At 38.3% G+C, this 15,466-nt stretch overlaps 1 protein-coding gene across 3 annotated transcripts in view; it reads right to left on the bottom strand.

Annotated features, from left to right (window-relative positions):
• The window catches only part of Khdrbs3 (KH RNA binding domain containing, signal transduction associated 3), a 166,503-nt gene that overhangs the window by 35,833 nt on the left and 115,204 nt on the right, over positions 1 to 15,466 (bottom strand). For all 3 annotated transcript variants that reach the window (XM_010629626.3, XM_033760860.1, XM_033760861.1), the window contains exon 7: positions 7,935 to 8,017. In XM_010629626.3, coding sequence (XP_010627928.1) covers positions 7,935 to 8,017 — 83 coding nt within the window. The remainder of the gene's footprint in view (positions 1 to 7,934; positions 8,018 to 15,466) is intronic.

Genomic DNA, 15,466 nt, shown 5'->3' with positions numbered 1-15,466 from the left:
TAACTTTGGGTGTCAGATATTTTGTCTCAGCAATGATAACAGTAGCTAAGACACACTGAGAAAACAAACAAACAAAACAAAAAGTATATCTGACAGTAATTTTACAAGGCACGTTTAATAAGCTTTTCAATGAAGACCAACTCATTACTCATTGCTTTTAAAAGCTCTAAAAAGCTGATCTGATATAAAAATAAACATTCAAAAGACAGTTTTATTGATGTTTAAACAGTTGTATCTTAAGTTAAACAACAGGTTACTGTTTCCAAAGTGCCAGTTCCAAATTATTTTTAGACTTCTGCAGGTCAGCATTCGAAAATATTTTATTGGGCCCATTATGCTAAAGCTGCCAGTGGAAACAACCATAAACGATACAACAGGTACATGGTGATACTAATCTCTGTCTCATTTCTCTCTTGGAGTTGGCATTTGAAAATACACCTTAAATACTCTCAGTTTCTGATGGCTTTTACTACTATGCCTATTTAGATAAAGGGCCTGAGGAATTGCTTTGTAACAAAACAAGACAATGACTTTAACATTTCTCAGGTAGATAATAATTTTTAGAGTCAGATAAAAAGTTGTGTTCAATTACTTTTTAGTTGAATATTCTCGGGAAAATTGTAAAACCTTTCAATTCTCAACACCCTTATACAGAAAAGCATCACGCAGTGCCATCATGAAAACTGGAGATATCATAGATAAGGGACACAGATATATGGATACTACGTAGATTTAATAGATTCTCCAACATTACAGCTATTATGTTTAATTCCTTTTTCAGGAATTGAAAGGATTTTCATAAAAATCAGAAGTAAAATACATACTTGAAAGTACCAACCATCCCTCAGAGTGTGATGGAAAATTAGAATTACTCATCCTGAAGCTAAATGTTGTTTCTACACAGTCATCTACATGTCCTTTGAGAGCTCTTAGCACTTTTTTGAAACTCTTTTTAAAAGAGTTTCTACTTCCCTTATGATTACTATAGGAGCCAAATATTTCTTCTAATTATTCAGCAACACAGACTAAAATATGGTGATTGTTATCAGAAGAACAAAAATGATGCCAAATGCAAACTAATTCGATTTAGTAGAATGAAATGGAAACAGGGCACATGTGAAGGCTCAAGACATGGGAGGGAAAGGCCAGGCCCTAAGGGCTGAGGCCATAAATCATCTGCTGTTCTTTATTCACTGAAGCTGTTCAGAAACTGCGCATCCACACACAGCAAGTAATTAATAACTATACTTGAGCCAGTGTGTATTAGAACAATCCAAATATTGTGAAGAAAGTTTATGTTCCTCTTCACAGTAACTGTGTTGACATATTGTTACTTATAAATGTATGAAGTTAAATAAACAATGCATTGTTTTATCGCACAACCTCAGCATTATCAAGGTCATTACAAAAACCAATGTTGAAATAAATACTACTCAACTATCCTGAATTTTCTATCAATGTATAGGGACTACTGTCATTTATATTCTAATTCTAATACAAAGTATTTGAAATTTGGGAGGAAAAAAGTTCTAATTTATAAAACCTCCTGAAAGAAACTGGTTCCTGCAATATACAAAATCATAAAATGATTAGGACTTAAGGACTTTAGAATTCATTTCTGACAGGAACCTTGCTCATAGCAGATGGCCCGACGGGCAGCCTGTTGTCTTGTTCATTTGGTTTTAAGTGAGATCTGCATTTTCCTAATGGCAGACCTTCCTAACTCCCAGTTTATGCAAATATGGATAGTGACTAACCATCCATACACATGGGCAGATGTCCGTTCCAAGATGTCTCGGCTCCCTGCACTCTCCTGAGACATCTACCCACAGATTGTTTCCAGATTAACTAGTACGCGCTTTTCATGGCCATTCTTACATGGTGTCATGCTTACACTTAACTGTCAGTGGATTATAAGTCTCATGGAAAGGTGACCAGATCTTGGGGATGCACTAGTCAACAATGGATTACTCCATTGTCTTCACAGCTGAAAGTGCAGTTAGGAGGAAGGGTCCAGTTGGAGGTGTGTCATTGGGGCCCAAGCCTTGGAGAGTGTATCTGTTGCTGGCACTCTTTCCAATACACTCTGCTTCTCAGCCACCAAGAAGTGAGCAGTTGCTACACCACAGTCTGCCGCCATATTTCTGTCTTGGAGAAAACCAAACACAGACTGAATCTTCTGAAATCATGGGCCAAAATAAATCTCTTCTTTAAAGACAAGGTCAGGCTATTTGTCCCAGCAATGGGAAAGATGACTAATATAAGCAGTAATTTAGAGTGGTACAAGAAGGGCAGGTACTAGAATTTACTCAGGCTCCATAATGTGCTAATTTCTTTACATATGTTCTCATGGAGTCCTGTTGTAGAGAAAACACAGTGGATGCCATACTTCCCTTCACCACATGCTGAACCTTCCAAAGTAAACACAATAGTTTTACATTTTATAAAATGAGGCTTAGAAAAGCTAAATGACCTGCCCCAAATCACACAGCCCATAAATGTTTAGGTTGAAGTCTGGATACAGGTCTTTCAGACTCCTGACCACTAAACATACAGGCTTCCAAATGTTGGAAACAATGAATTTGCATCACAAATAGAAACATTTTTAAACTTGCAAGTATGTGGTGCTTATGTGTAGAAGGTATGCTTTAATATTCATCTTAAAGTATAAACCTTAAAGTAGAAACCATTAAAATGGAAATTCAGAAAACACGAATGAGTCAATGCTCTCCAACTCTGTCTACATTTAGTGGATTACATACTACTCCTGAATGAGTGTGCTGTTCATCTGGGGGCCACTATACTATAGTATAGCACCAGAGCCAGGCTCAGCCAGGGTCACTTTACTCAATGCATGTAAGAGAAAGAAAAGCACAGGTATGTTTAAATTAAAAAAAAAATAATTACAGTAAAAGATACATTTCCATTCATCACCTTCAAACTACTCCCTCAAGTTAGAACATATTTATCCCATTTTTGCCACTTTCTGAAGCAGTTCTGGAAGTCCTCTTCCATGGGTGTCTTTACAAAGAGTGATTAAAACAATACAGTGAGTACTGCTGCTTGTTTAGTACCATCCAATGGAAAGGCGGGTTTATAAAAACATCACTCTTCGTTCACTTTATTCACTGGATCTAGTACCACACAATTTAAAAAATTTCCCTAAAGTCAAAATGACCGTGAATGGCAAATATTTTTAAACCAATTCAGGACATAAAGGCAGCCAGGACAGCACAAATTAAAAACCTTACAAAAAACAACTTCAAGAATTGCTTTAGAAAGTGCGTACAATGATGGAATCTGTGTGTTTAAAAAGGGGAATATTTTGAGGGGGTTCAATGGCAATGTATCTTTCCTGTAATTTCTTTAAACATTTACTGTATTTGTTAATCACATCTTATTTAATTAAAAGCTTTCCAATAGGAGCATTTAAAATATAAAACTAAACAGATGAATTAATTTTAACAATATAACATCTATTGTACGTTCTCTCTCTTCCTGCAGAGTTTCCCAGATCCAGTGTGTGTTTTATACTTCTAGCACGTCTTTATCTGGCTGGACACATATCAGGTGTCCCGTAGCTACCTGTGCCAGTAGCTCCCACGGTGGACAGTATGGCGTTATTCCCGGCTTGGTGCTTTCTCCTACAACAGGATGTTTCAAAAAACATTTCTAGTATCACCTTGTTCTTTAAAAGCAGACGAAGTAAGTAGTGCTCAGCTATAACTATAGCAAAGAATGTATTTTCACATTTTAAATTGAGACATTAGTGAAATGTAAAGAAACTGAAGGGTCAAAATTAGAGATGTTTATGACTCTAGACAGCAAGTTTTACAAGGCACTAGAAAGTATTATCTACTGTCTTGATACTCAAAACGACTTCATAGTAACGGCAGCGAATGGTCTAATGTAAAGATGGAAAGGCAAAGTTCTTAATTTTACTAGTCTTAGCCTATAGCTTTACTATTCACAGCAAGTAAACTTTTATGTTTTTGAAGATACTCTGACCCTGATAAGGCACAACTTTTAGTTTGGACTGAAGTAGAGTACCTAAGAGATTCGAAAGCCTCAAACAGTACTAAATTTTTGAATACTGTATGAAGGAAATGCAAATAGGGATTCATTCCAGCAACTGAAATCAAAACAAGGTAATGGAACCTGTACAAAAAGGAATGCTGAGGCCACAGTAGATCTGCATTTCTGCCCGGCCTTGTGAGATTCACAAGCAGAATAACTTCTCTGAAAAATGGGCAATGGAATAACATGTAGACTGAATCTAGACGCATCACAAAGGCTGCGGAAATGGGAAAGACACTGTAAAGCCCACATAAGGGAGTCAAGCATACCGTAAACACTGGATAACTGAAGGTGACAGCAATGTTGATCTCTTTGTTATTACCTACTACACAACACTAGAGATAACTAGATTTATACAAAGTTCCTAATTCCAAGGCCAAGAGGGCCAGGTGGACATCTATGTTTCAATATGTTGGAATTATGGGCTAGGTTGTGTATGCTCCTCTAAAATTCATATGTTGAAGCTCTGACTCCCAAATCTGCATACTGAGGTGTACTTGGAGATCAGGCCTTGAATGAGTTAAGATAAAATAAAGCCTGTAGGGTGGGTTTGAATCCAATTCAACTCGTGCTCTTACAGGAGAAAATCTGGATACACAGACATGAGAAGCATGGAGGCACAGAAGGAAGACCACGTGAGCACCTGGAGAAGACATCCTTCTGCAGGCCAAGAGCAAGTGCTCAGAAGAAAGAGAACCTGCCCACACTGGGTTTTTGGCTATTTAAGGCTTTAGAGATTTCTTACAGAAGCCCCAACAAGCTAATAGAGTGGATAAAGGCATGTCTGCACCCAACTGAATAGTATAAGGGCTGTACTTCTGTTTACAAGGAAGCAGCACATAAAAAAGCCTGGGAGCATTACAGTGGAGGAGACACAGGCCGAGGTTCACTGGCTCCTTTACTTCTTAAGGATCTTAAGCAATCTATAATAATTTTTGTGAACCATGCTTTCCTTATTTTAAAAGAAAAAGCTATTTAGTTTGCATGTCACAGGGTTAAGTGAAGGTGTGCCTAAGAAACAATGGCTTTTGCTTTGCTCACGTTTGCAATGCCTGCATAAAACTCTGTACTCCTTCAGATAAGAAGCATTGCAGCACCAAATGATCACTTCAAAGAAGGCAGACTGGCTATCATGCAAGACGTTTCTTTCAGGGTGTCTTTCCTGACATTTAAAGAGCTTATAATTTACAATGTACCAGCTTGCTAACTGGTCTCTACCCTTAGGCTCACCATTTAGCCTCTATACTGTCAGCTAATTAATTTATCTAAATTCCAATCCACGAAGGTCATTTGCTTTCATGTAACTTCAGTGGCTCTCTATTTTCAAGTCTCTTGTTCCTGGCGTGGGGAAACCCACAGTTATGACTCCTCCCATCTCATCCCCTCACTGAGGGTCGCACATACTAGCCCTGACTGCTTCTCACATGGGACTTTCTATGTCATGTCCCTTTTCCCGTCTACTCTTGCTTTGTACGCTTTCCCTCCACATTTGCCATCTGGGGCTATGTTCCCTAAATTCCAAGCCAGAACAACGCTCTGTCTATAGAGGAAACACTGAATGTCCTCTGGTCTCTCCTAGTGCACTAGCAGTGAGCTTTTCAGGGATGGAGTCTCTACCTTAATCTTTGTTTTCCAATCATCAAGACCAGCACCTAGCATAAAACATATTCAATTAATATTAACCAGATGATCAAGAGAATGAATGCTTACAGTTAATCACGTTAACATATTATCCCAGCTTACAGTGAAGGAGCCTGACCTTCTCCACTCAGCATCCATACTTGGGATCAGCCATTTACTTCCCCAGGCCTGTTTCATTACGTACATTAACTCTTGCTGTTGTCATTTGGATTAAATGAGCATGTTAAGTAATGGCTTAAATTTCATGCCTGATTTCAAAGAGGTCTAGATAAGTGTGGACTTCTTGTTCTCCATCAGTTCAGCAGGAGGCACAATGTGACATTACTCTCTTTGATACATACTGACACTTACTGAATTAAAATGCTTTAAATATGTTGAATGCTTTAAATTTGGTTGTTTATGCAAATACAGAAAAACAAAAGATGATGGAGGCTATAATGTTGGACCGCATATGCACTTCATTGAAAAGCTATGTCAGTTTTCACAGCTACTAACTACAAACAATGTTTAGTGCACAGGACTGGACTGGTGCCTGTGAAGATAAAATGCAATCAAATATACAAAGCACTAGCACAGAACACAGATTACAGTAGGTCCTCAAGTTGAACATACAGCTCAAAGTAACGACAGACGCCTTCATTGGAAAGTCCAATACACGGAACACTAGCTGGCTATAGGGGTGTAACAGAGAGAAGACTGCAGCGACACTGAAGAAAGGAGCCAGGGCTGAGTGTGGTGTGGCAGTCACACCACCCAAGTCACCGCTCAGCAGCTTTGATCACCAGCACACCCTGGAGTCTCCCTGACAAAGCACCTGCCATCTGGAAATGAAGTCAGGAGGGATGGCTGCACAGGACAGGGTCCACAGCCTTGCAAAATGCACGAACACACCACACATTCAGTAAACACTGTGGCAGGGGAAGACTTGCTCAGCTGGGATATTCAGGTTGAAACCTGTAACCAAAGTATTTGTGGATATTTATGTTTTAAAGTAAAATCTGAGATAGACCCAGTTATTTAAAAAGAGTAAAAAAATCTGTTAGGTCTGACTTAGAATTTCATTTTTCCACTTATTGTGTGACTTTTGGCAGACATTCTTTTTGTTGTTGTTGTTGTTCCCTTCTTCATCTACTCAATGAGTGGGGAAAGTGCCAAATGCACCAGAAAGCTGCTAGAACACTTACAGGAGACTCTCATCTAGCATGGTGATGTGCTGGCCAATGGATGGGTTCCACTAACACCAGGTGTTCCTCAACTCCCAACAATGGACATAAACATGATACACCAAGCTTCCAACCACAAAGACCAGCTGCCAGCCAAAGGTGGAAGGCTGCTTAACTGCTAGAGTTATACAGGACATAATTTGTTCTCAGCACAAATGACAGTTTTAAAAGTCTTGTTACTACAGGAACAGAGTCAACAAATGAGAGATCCTGTGTGCTCAGAACCTGGACTGTACTGTTTAAGTTCAGAAGTTGATGCTTCATTACAATAACCAGAACAGTCCATATTTATTATGGTACATAATCACTGTAAAGCCAATATTTGTTTTATGTCAGCCTTTGTTCACCACTTTTAAACACAAAATCTTAAAGCAAAAGCTTTCTAGGCATTTAGGAAAACATTCTGAACAGAATAAAAACTGATTTCACATATCAATGACCATTAAGGGATATTACCAGAAAAGGCAACGAGAAAGCTCTTTTTTTGCTTCTGACAATATTTATTTCTGAGTAAATACTTTAGAAAATGAATCGGAACTAACTCATTACTCACAGGAGGCATCTAGAGTCGTTAGAAAACAGGAACACCACTTCCAGGAAACCAAAACTTCTACAAACAGGGAACCGCACTACATACTTTACTCCACAGGCACTCACAGGGTCACACCTTGCTCATGTGATTCTTGGCCATAGGAGCAACAGTCACACCCTTTGAGGCAATTGTTCCTCCTCAGGTTATACTAAATAAACACTTATGTCAAGTTTTTAGGATAAATAAGATTTATTTCAGTTTTTATTTCTTAAGACTGTTTTAATACCACAGCGAATCTGAATTGGGTGACACACAGATATTGCTTCTTGAATGAGAAGACACAAAACAAAAAAAGGCAAATCAGATTCCCCTCACCAGCTGAACGCCATGCCTCCCACAGCACACACATGTTGAAAGGCACCCATGTCTGCGTGGGGCTGGCCGTGAGGACTGGCTCTTACCTCTGGGCTGGGGTGCTGTAGCTGTTATCGTAGGAATCGTAACTCTGTTCGTCATAAGCAGTGCCATATCCATCATCATAGTCCTAAAATGCAAAGGAAGTACAAAGACAGTCAGAACTTCCTGGAAAGAAAGGAGCATTCTGCTTTTAGTGTATTTTTATTAAAACAGCTGACATGAAGCTGTATGACCAGAGTGTGAAGAAAAATGCAGAGGTATGATTTCAGGACAAATGGCAGAGTAAGAACTTCCAGACATTCTCTCTATAAAAGCAAAGAGATTTTGAGGAAAAGAATGTCAGGATCACTGTTTTCAGTCCGCTGGAAACCGATCAAAGAAATGCAGACATCTAGGCAGCATTTACTTTTTGAAGACTGGCTAAATCCTGGTAAGAATGTGAGCTTTGTGATATTTTAACTTTTACTCCCATTCTCCACCCCAACTCCGCAGGGGCCTAAAAAAACCAAGGGACATGATTGGCAGCAGTCTGGGGAAACTGGAGTAGAACAGGGCTGGGCTTCTTCCACAGACCCAACTCACAGAACTATCATCTGACCTGACTTAGAGCACTTCTTGTGCCAAATCTATTCTCAAGGGGAATATGAAGAAAATTAATAATTAGGGGCAGTTTTTTAAGTTTTCAACTGACTACATCAGCGGAGAAGACCTGGGCAAATAAATGACAGACTAATCAATAAGCTTAAGTGAAAAAAGAGGAGACTAAAATCGCTGTACAGGTTTTTAAAAACCTGAGATATTCCTGAGACTGTAGAAGGCCACGCCTGTGCATAGTGCCACATTCACACTCAGGAAAGACCTGATGAGGCCCACACTCTTTCTTGCAGCTGAAGTTTGAGCATAAGCAGGAAATTAAAAGTTTAGGCTGAGTTGGCTGTACAGTGATTGGGTAAGAGCTGAACAGGAGTGCCAATAAAATCCAGAGGACCTTGGCAAAGGTGAGGACGTTTCTAGGCATTTAAGGATCTCTGTCCTAAAAGGAACTGAACAGTAAGCTGATACAGAGATGTCAGAGGGAACACCAGATGAAGACAGACTTCACAGAATGAGCTGGGAAAAGTCAATAAACAGCAGAGAGAATGACCAACCCCGAGATCTGACATCCAGAAATGATCAACTATGCAAAATGTCTCATTTTAAACAAAAGCTGGAATTTGATTTCCAGAAGTAGAAATTACATGCAATGTCCAGTTTTAAAAGTAAGACAAGAAAAGAGACACGAAAGTGTGGTATCTATACAAGAAAAAAAGCGAGCATAAAAATTGTCCCTGATGAAGCTGAGACCTTGAATTTAAGTCAAAGAACTTAAGTCAGCTGTCTTAAACACAGCCAAGCAACTGAAGAGAAAAATATGAAAACAATGCTTCACCAAGAATATTAGTATATATATATATAGATAAAAAAAATGAACCAGATTTTTTTTTTTTTTTTGCTGGTAACGCTTAATAACAAAAATGAAAAATTCACCAGAGGGCACATCAGCTGATATGACTGGCAAAAGAAAGAATCTGACAAGTTTAAATTACATGAATTGATAATCTCAGTGAAGAAAAGAAGTGAAAGAGAAATGAATAGAGGATCAGAGAACTGTGTGACACTACTGAATAATGAACATATGCATGAAATACTCAGAAAAAGAACAGGGGAAGAAAAAAGAGTGCGCATTTAGCATGCTCATGAGGCTCTAGGTTCACCATCTAGCGCCATACATACATATCCTTCAGAAATGAAAACCATGAAGACCTTTACAGGTAAACGAAATCTGACATAATTTATCAATAATAGCAGATATGCTTTATAAAAAGTATTGAAAGCAGCTTTAGGGGGAGTGAAAGACCATTTAAACAGTAACCTGAATCCAGAAGAGAAAATGCAGAACACCGGGAAACATAAATATTTAGATAAATGTTAAAGACAACATCAAAGCAGTTTTTGGCTTACATTCCTTTTTCTTTTATCTGATCTAAAATACAACTGCATGAAGACATAATTACAAACCTGTGTTGATGGGCACTGCTATGGCTTATATCTAATGTCCGCCACAGCCTCATGTGCTCAGAGGTGGGGCTAGTGGAAAGCAGGTGGATTACAGGGCCTGTAGCAGGCCTGGTGATAGGAGGCAGGGTGTGGTTTGAAGACAATGGACAACAGAGGTGGGACCTGAAGGGCATCTCCCTCCCTGGCTCCACCCTTCGCTCTCTGCTTCCTGTCCACCAAGAGATGAGCAGCTTTCCTTCTCCCAGGCCCTTGCACAATGCAAGGTCTGAAACTTCTAAAACATAAGCAAAATAAACCACTCTTCTTTTAAATTTCAGGTGTTAAGTACTGTGTCCCACAAACAAAGAAACTGACCAAGACAGGCATACAATATGTAAATACATAAATTATATGACAGTATCAATGCAAGATGAGAGGAGAGAACCGAACTATAAGAGAGAAAGTTTCTGGGCACTGTTGAAAGTGTGCTGGCACTTGGGAGGCAGAGGCAGGAGAATTGCAGTGAGTCTGAGGCCTGCCAGAGACATGCAGGGAGATCCAGGGCCTGCCTGAACTACATAGCAAGATCTTGCCTCAAAAAACAACAAACAAACAAACCAAAAAAAAGTAAGTTGGTTTTGTTCTACAAAAGAGATAAAGAGGTAAATCATGATCCCAAGGCAGGCTAAGAAAATAATTTAAAAAGAAAGATGTAGAAAAATAACAAGGGAATTAAAGTAGAGTGAAAAAAATAACACAAAAAGACAGTAAAGTACAAGAAATGCAAAAGACATACAAGAAACACAGAGCAAAAAGGCAGATGTAAATTCTACCTTATAGATAATTACAGTAAAAGTAAATGGATTATCTGTATCAATTGAAGGCATCATAGAAAAAAATAATCCAACCACATCTTGTCTAGAAAAGACATGATTTGGATTTAGAGACAAAAATACACTGAAAGAAAAAAATACAATACATGAGAAATACAATAAAAAGAGAGCTACAGAAACTCTAATGCTAATATTAGGCAAAACAAGATTTTTTAAGATAAAAACTTATTGGACAAAAGATATTTTTAAAGGATTAAAAAGGTTGGTTCATTTTATCCAAGAAGATAAAAGAGCAAGCAAGCATACATGTATATACAACACAACCTGAAAGCATCCAGATACATAAAACGGCAATTAGAAGAACTGAACAATATAAGCCAACCAGTCCTAACAGACCCCTAAAGAACACTCCACCAGTAAGAGCAGAATACATTCATGTCAAGTGTACATGGAAAGGTCAGACCATATATTTTCCCATTAAAAAATTTACTACCAAGCTACAGTAACCAAAACAAGGGAGTATGGGCAGACACATATGGATGAACAAAATGAAACTGACACTTTAAAATACATCACATATAGAAGCATATGATCAAACATAAAATTCTTAGAAAAAATATAAATCTTTGTGTTCTTGGGTTAGTGATTTCTTACACAGGCCAGATGAAGCATTAATGCCAATAAACAAAAACCAAACAAACAGAAACCCCACTACTCACATAAAATGGATTTTTTGAAAATTATGAACTTTTATGGTCACAAACTATTTGCAAATCATAACTCTGATAAAGACCTAGTATCCAGAACATACGAAGAACTCTTATAATTAAAAAAAGACAGTAATAACCCAGTAAGAATAAAAGCCATCCTCATAGTTCTCCAGGGGCAGATTTTAAATGAAATTCTACACACATGACATTCAAGCCCACGAAAATGTAAATCTTGTCCTATAACTGATCCTAAGTTCTCAGGGTTAATTACATAATGTCTATGGATTTATTGCTATCTAATTAATATTTAAATGAGCCTTGAAACACCATCTTGGAACATCAATATTATCAATGGAAATCATGTAATGATTGCAGAGTATACACGAGGCCCCTTTAAGTAGAGGAAGGTAGATTAGAGATAAGAGAAAGTATTTGGAATCAGCTGGGATTCTGTTATCAATAATTTTAGGTATATTCTATCAGAATTTATTTTTAAAATGTAAATCCTTACAAGTATTTTAAAAGGATAAGATAGCATATACTCTTACATCTGTACATATTCTAGCACAATGCCTGACACACCAAGGGCTTCTTAAATAACTGCTGGCATTATTTATCTCTTATTATCTGTGCAGATGTCTACCCTGGATTTCTAATGCAACTGCACCAGATGAAGAACATCAGAAGCCTCAGTGTACAAAGATACAACCCAAATGGCCAGTTTAAAGAGATCACCTTATTCTCCAATTTAGAAAAAACTGATACATAATAAATTTATGCATTTATGGAGTAAAGTGAAATAATTATATACAGTATATTTAAGGAGCTGTAAACGCTAATTACCTTGATTTGATTATTACACATATACTCTTTGAAACTCTTCTGGTAAATATCAGGCTTCAATTTATTTGCATAAGGAATATATAGTACTACCTTTGTAGAAATAAAACTTACATAATATATACATACTCATCAATATTTTTCTAATTTTGTATCACAATGGAAGAACTGAATAATTGTCAAATAGAAATGTATTTTGTAGTTTGGAAGCAAAATAGAATATAAAATGAATATTCATTAAATGAGGTAAGAGGAAGAAGAAAATGAATAAAGTTACAACATAAAAATGAAGCCACTGGGTTCTTCACATAGCTAATGGCTATGATCTTCCAACGGCCAATAAAAGGAGGAAAAAAGTTATTAGACAAGAAGTAAATACTTTGAGATGATTCTGGTTATCAGAGAAGTGAAGTACAGACATTAATTAGAAACGAAAGGCTGGCCTCTCCGAACAAAAGGAACATTCTTTACTGAAGAGTAGAAAGTCTTTTCATGGGGCCTACGCTGTTTCTGGCACTCATAAACATCACGGGTGGAAAGGAAGGCTCTTTACAGTCTAATGAGCACTTATCATGAGACTGGGTGGGAGAGAGGAAACAGACAGCCACGGAGACAACTAGAATTTAACATGTCCAGGATAAGCACTGAAGTGGGACAGACCTGCCCAACTGGGAAAAGAAACGGAAATTCTACAGAAGTGACAATGTTAGATTAATCTCAAAGCACAGAAAAGTAAAAGTTGTAGGGAAAAGTCACTACAAATGAAAATTAAGTGGAATGAACTGTAGGTGCCAAACAATGAAGGTTTAGGGAAAAAAAAAGCACCTTCTCACCCAGGAGGCAAATTGCTTGTGGTGAGCATATTATAAGAGGAAAATGAAAAACAGGAGAATGATGAAATCAGAAATCTACAAACTGCAACATGAAGAATGAAATTATGGAATCAGACTTGGATTCCGTCTGAGTGACAGCATTCACTTGTGCCTTAGGGACCCGGCTGCAGCAGTAGTGTGTGCGTACAGAACACAAAGGGTGGGCTCAACAGCCAGCAAGGAGAGCACTCAGACACTGCATAGTTATTGGCAAAATGTAAGGCTTCTTCAGTAATTTGTCAGCAGCCTCAAAAGAATAAAGGTTTTTCGAGTGAAGAATTCTACTTTTGGGCTTAAAGAATTAAGATTGTAAGTAGATGAGATTTTAAAAATTAGTTAAAATATTAAGCACCATACTGTTTCAACACTGCATTCCTTGCTCAATTATTCTGCCAAATATTACAGTGCTAGGAACTTATTTAAATTTTAAATTATTTAGAACACTGAATTATTAGCTTCAGCATTTTTATACTGGACTTAAAAATATTAAATTTGCAACTCTAACCAGATTTCTTTCATGATAGCTTCATAGCTAGTTTTGGCTACAGGAGTGAATATTTTGCACAACCTCCCATTATAACAGGTATTGTTGTTCATTTGAAATCATGTGAAAAACACAGGGAGGCATAAAGAAGACCGTGACAGCAGAAAATAATTGGCTGAGTGAGTTTCTAGGAGGGGTGGAGGGAATTCTTGTTGATCTTTTATATTTATTGCAAGGTAGCAGATGAGGTCACTGGCTGAGAAGCAGCAGGGGGAAATAAACCAGAAAATGATTCAAAAGAAGCACAGAGAATATTGAAGATATTAGGGCTATTTCTTTTGAGGACTGTGTGATTCAAGAATTTAGCAGTCTTTTTTTTCTAACCCACTTAACGAGTGTTTTCAACAAGATGGGGCTCATTGCTTTCTTAATTACAGAATTTTACATTATAGCATTGCTCTTTCAATTTTTCTGAGGCTCAAGAAGGAATTGTAAGAAATAGTGAATTTGCTACAATTTAACAGATAATTCAATGGAATAATAGAAGGGGATAATGAAGATTTAGTTTAATCTGAGATCTAAGCTTAGAACCTACTCTTAAAAATGTCCACATGTGCCTGGGAACTTACACTTCTTTGTTGGCACTGCTCAGATACGCTGGACTTTCTTTACACTAACATCTCTGTGATCTCTTTACATCTCTGTATTTTCTCTCTTGATGATGTGGCTGCATTTCTATGTCAGCCTCCTATGTTGTCACTGGTGGCCAGCCCATGTGCTGTTCCCTCTGCTGTGCCTGCCTACTCTGCACTCTGCCTAGGGAAGTGTTCAGGAAAGGAAGTACCTTCTGCTCACTCATAATTTCTCACACCTAAGAAAGCAGACCTAAATCCGCTGCACCTGTGTTTTGCCACCAGTTGGCCAAATATACGTCCCTCTCTTGCAGTGCTGCATGGATGGGACTCATCTACCATTCTGCACCAAATGTACCGATGGATTCCTTATACCAGGTACAATCTTGGGACACAGCTCCTGCACCTGGGGGCCAAGCACACTTGAGATACAAGGTGCACTCTCTGAGAAAACCCTGCCCGTGGGCTTCTCAACCTGCTATCATACCTACCACTGCTGAGGCTCTTTCTGACCTCTTATCTCTCACAAGCATCCCTTCCTCTACAGTCCCATGATGAATCATTAGGTTTCCTCAAATCATGCTGAATTTTTCACCTAGACTAGCACTTCCAGTGCTTCCTCATCTACACATCCCTCCTGAATTCTCTACCTACAATGCAAACCTGAGCTTAGGTTCTGCTAGCTTAAACCACCCTTTCCTTGTCTCTTGCTTCCACAAGACAAAGACCAAATTCTTTCCCATCTCAGTCTTGCCCTCCATGACTCACCCAGGGGCAGCTCCTGCACCCTGCAGCTCACTCACAGTCAGCACCCTGTGCAGGGTCAGGTCCTGCACTACGGGACCTCCTCCTCCCAGGCTACTTCCTCTGGCATCATCCTTTCTATCACCAATTCTACGCCTTGAGGCTGAATTAACTCTTGCCTGCTTCGCGTCCTATGAAAAGGAACCACTTGAATATATGTGGCACCTGAAATTACTTCTTTGCCTCCTTTCTCTCACAGGTCTGAAAGGCCCTTAAGAGTAAGGACCAAACTGTATTCTCTTGTGTGGCATATAAGCATGTAGTAAGGTTTGTGCAATGAATGAAGAATTAATTAAACAGACAGCAGGACATATAATAAGTGCTTCTTTGAGATGACTACAAATCAAAGAGACATTGTAGGAGA

Source organism: Fukomys damarensis, unplaced genomic scaffold (genome assembly GCF_012274545.1).
Source record: "Fukomys damarensis isolate Sample0158 unplaced genomic scaffold, DMR_v1.0_HiC HiC_scaffold_5, whole genome shotgun sequence".
Lineage (NCBI taxonomy): Eukaryota > Metazoa > Chordata > Mammalia > Rodentia > Bathyergidae > Fukomys > Fukomys damarensis.
Note: the sequence above shows the minus strand (reverse complement) of the source record. Positions and strands in the feature narration are given on the sequence as shown.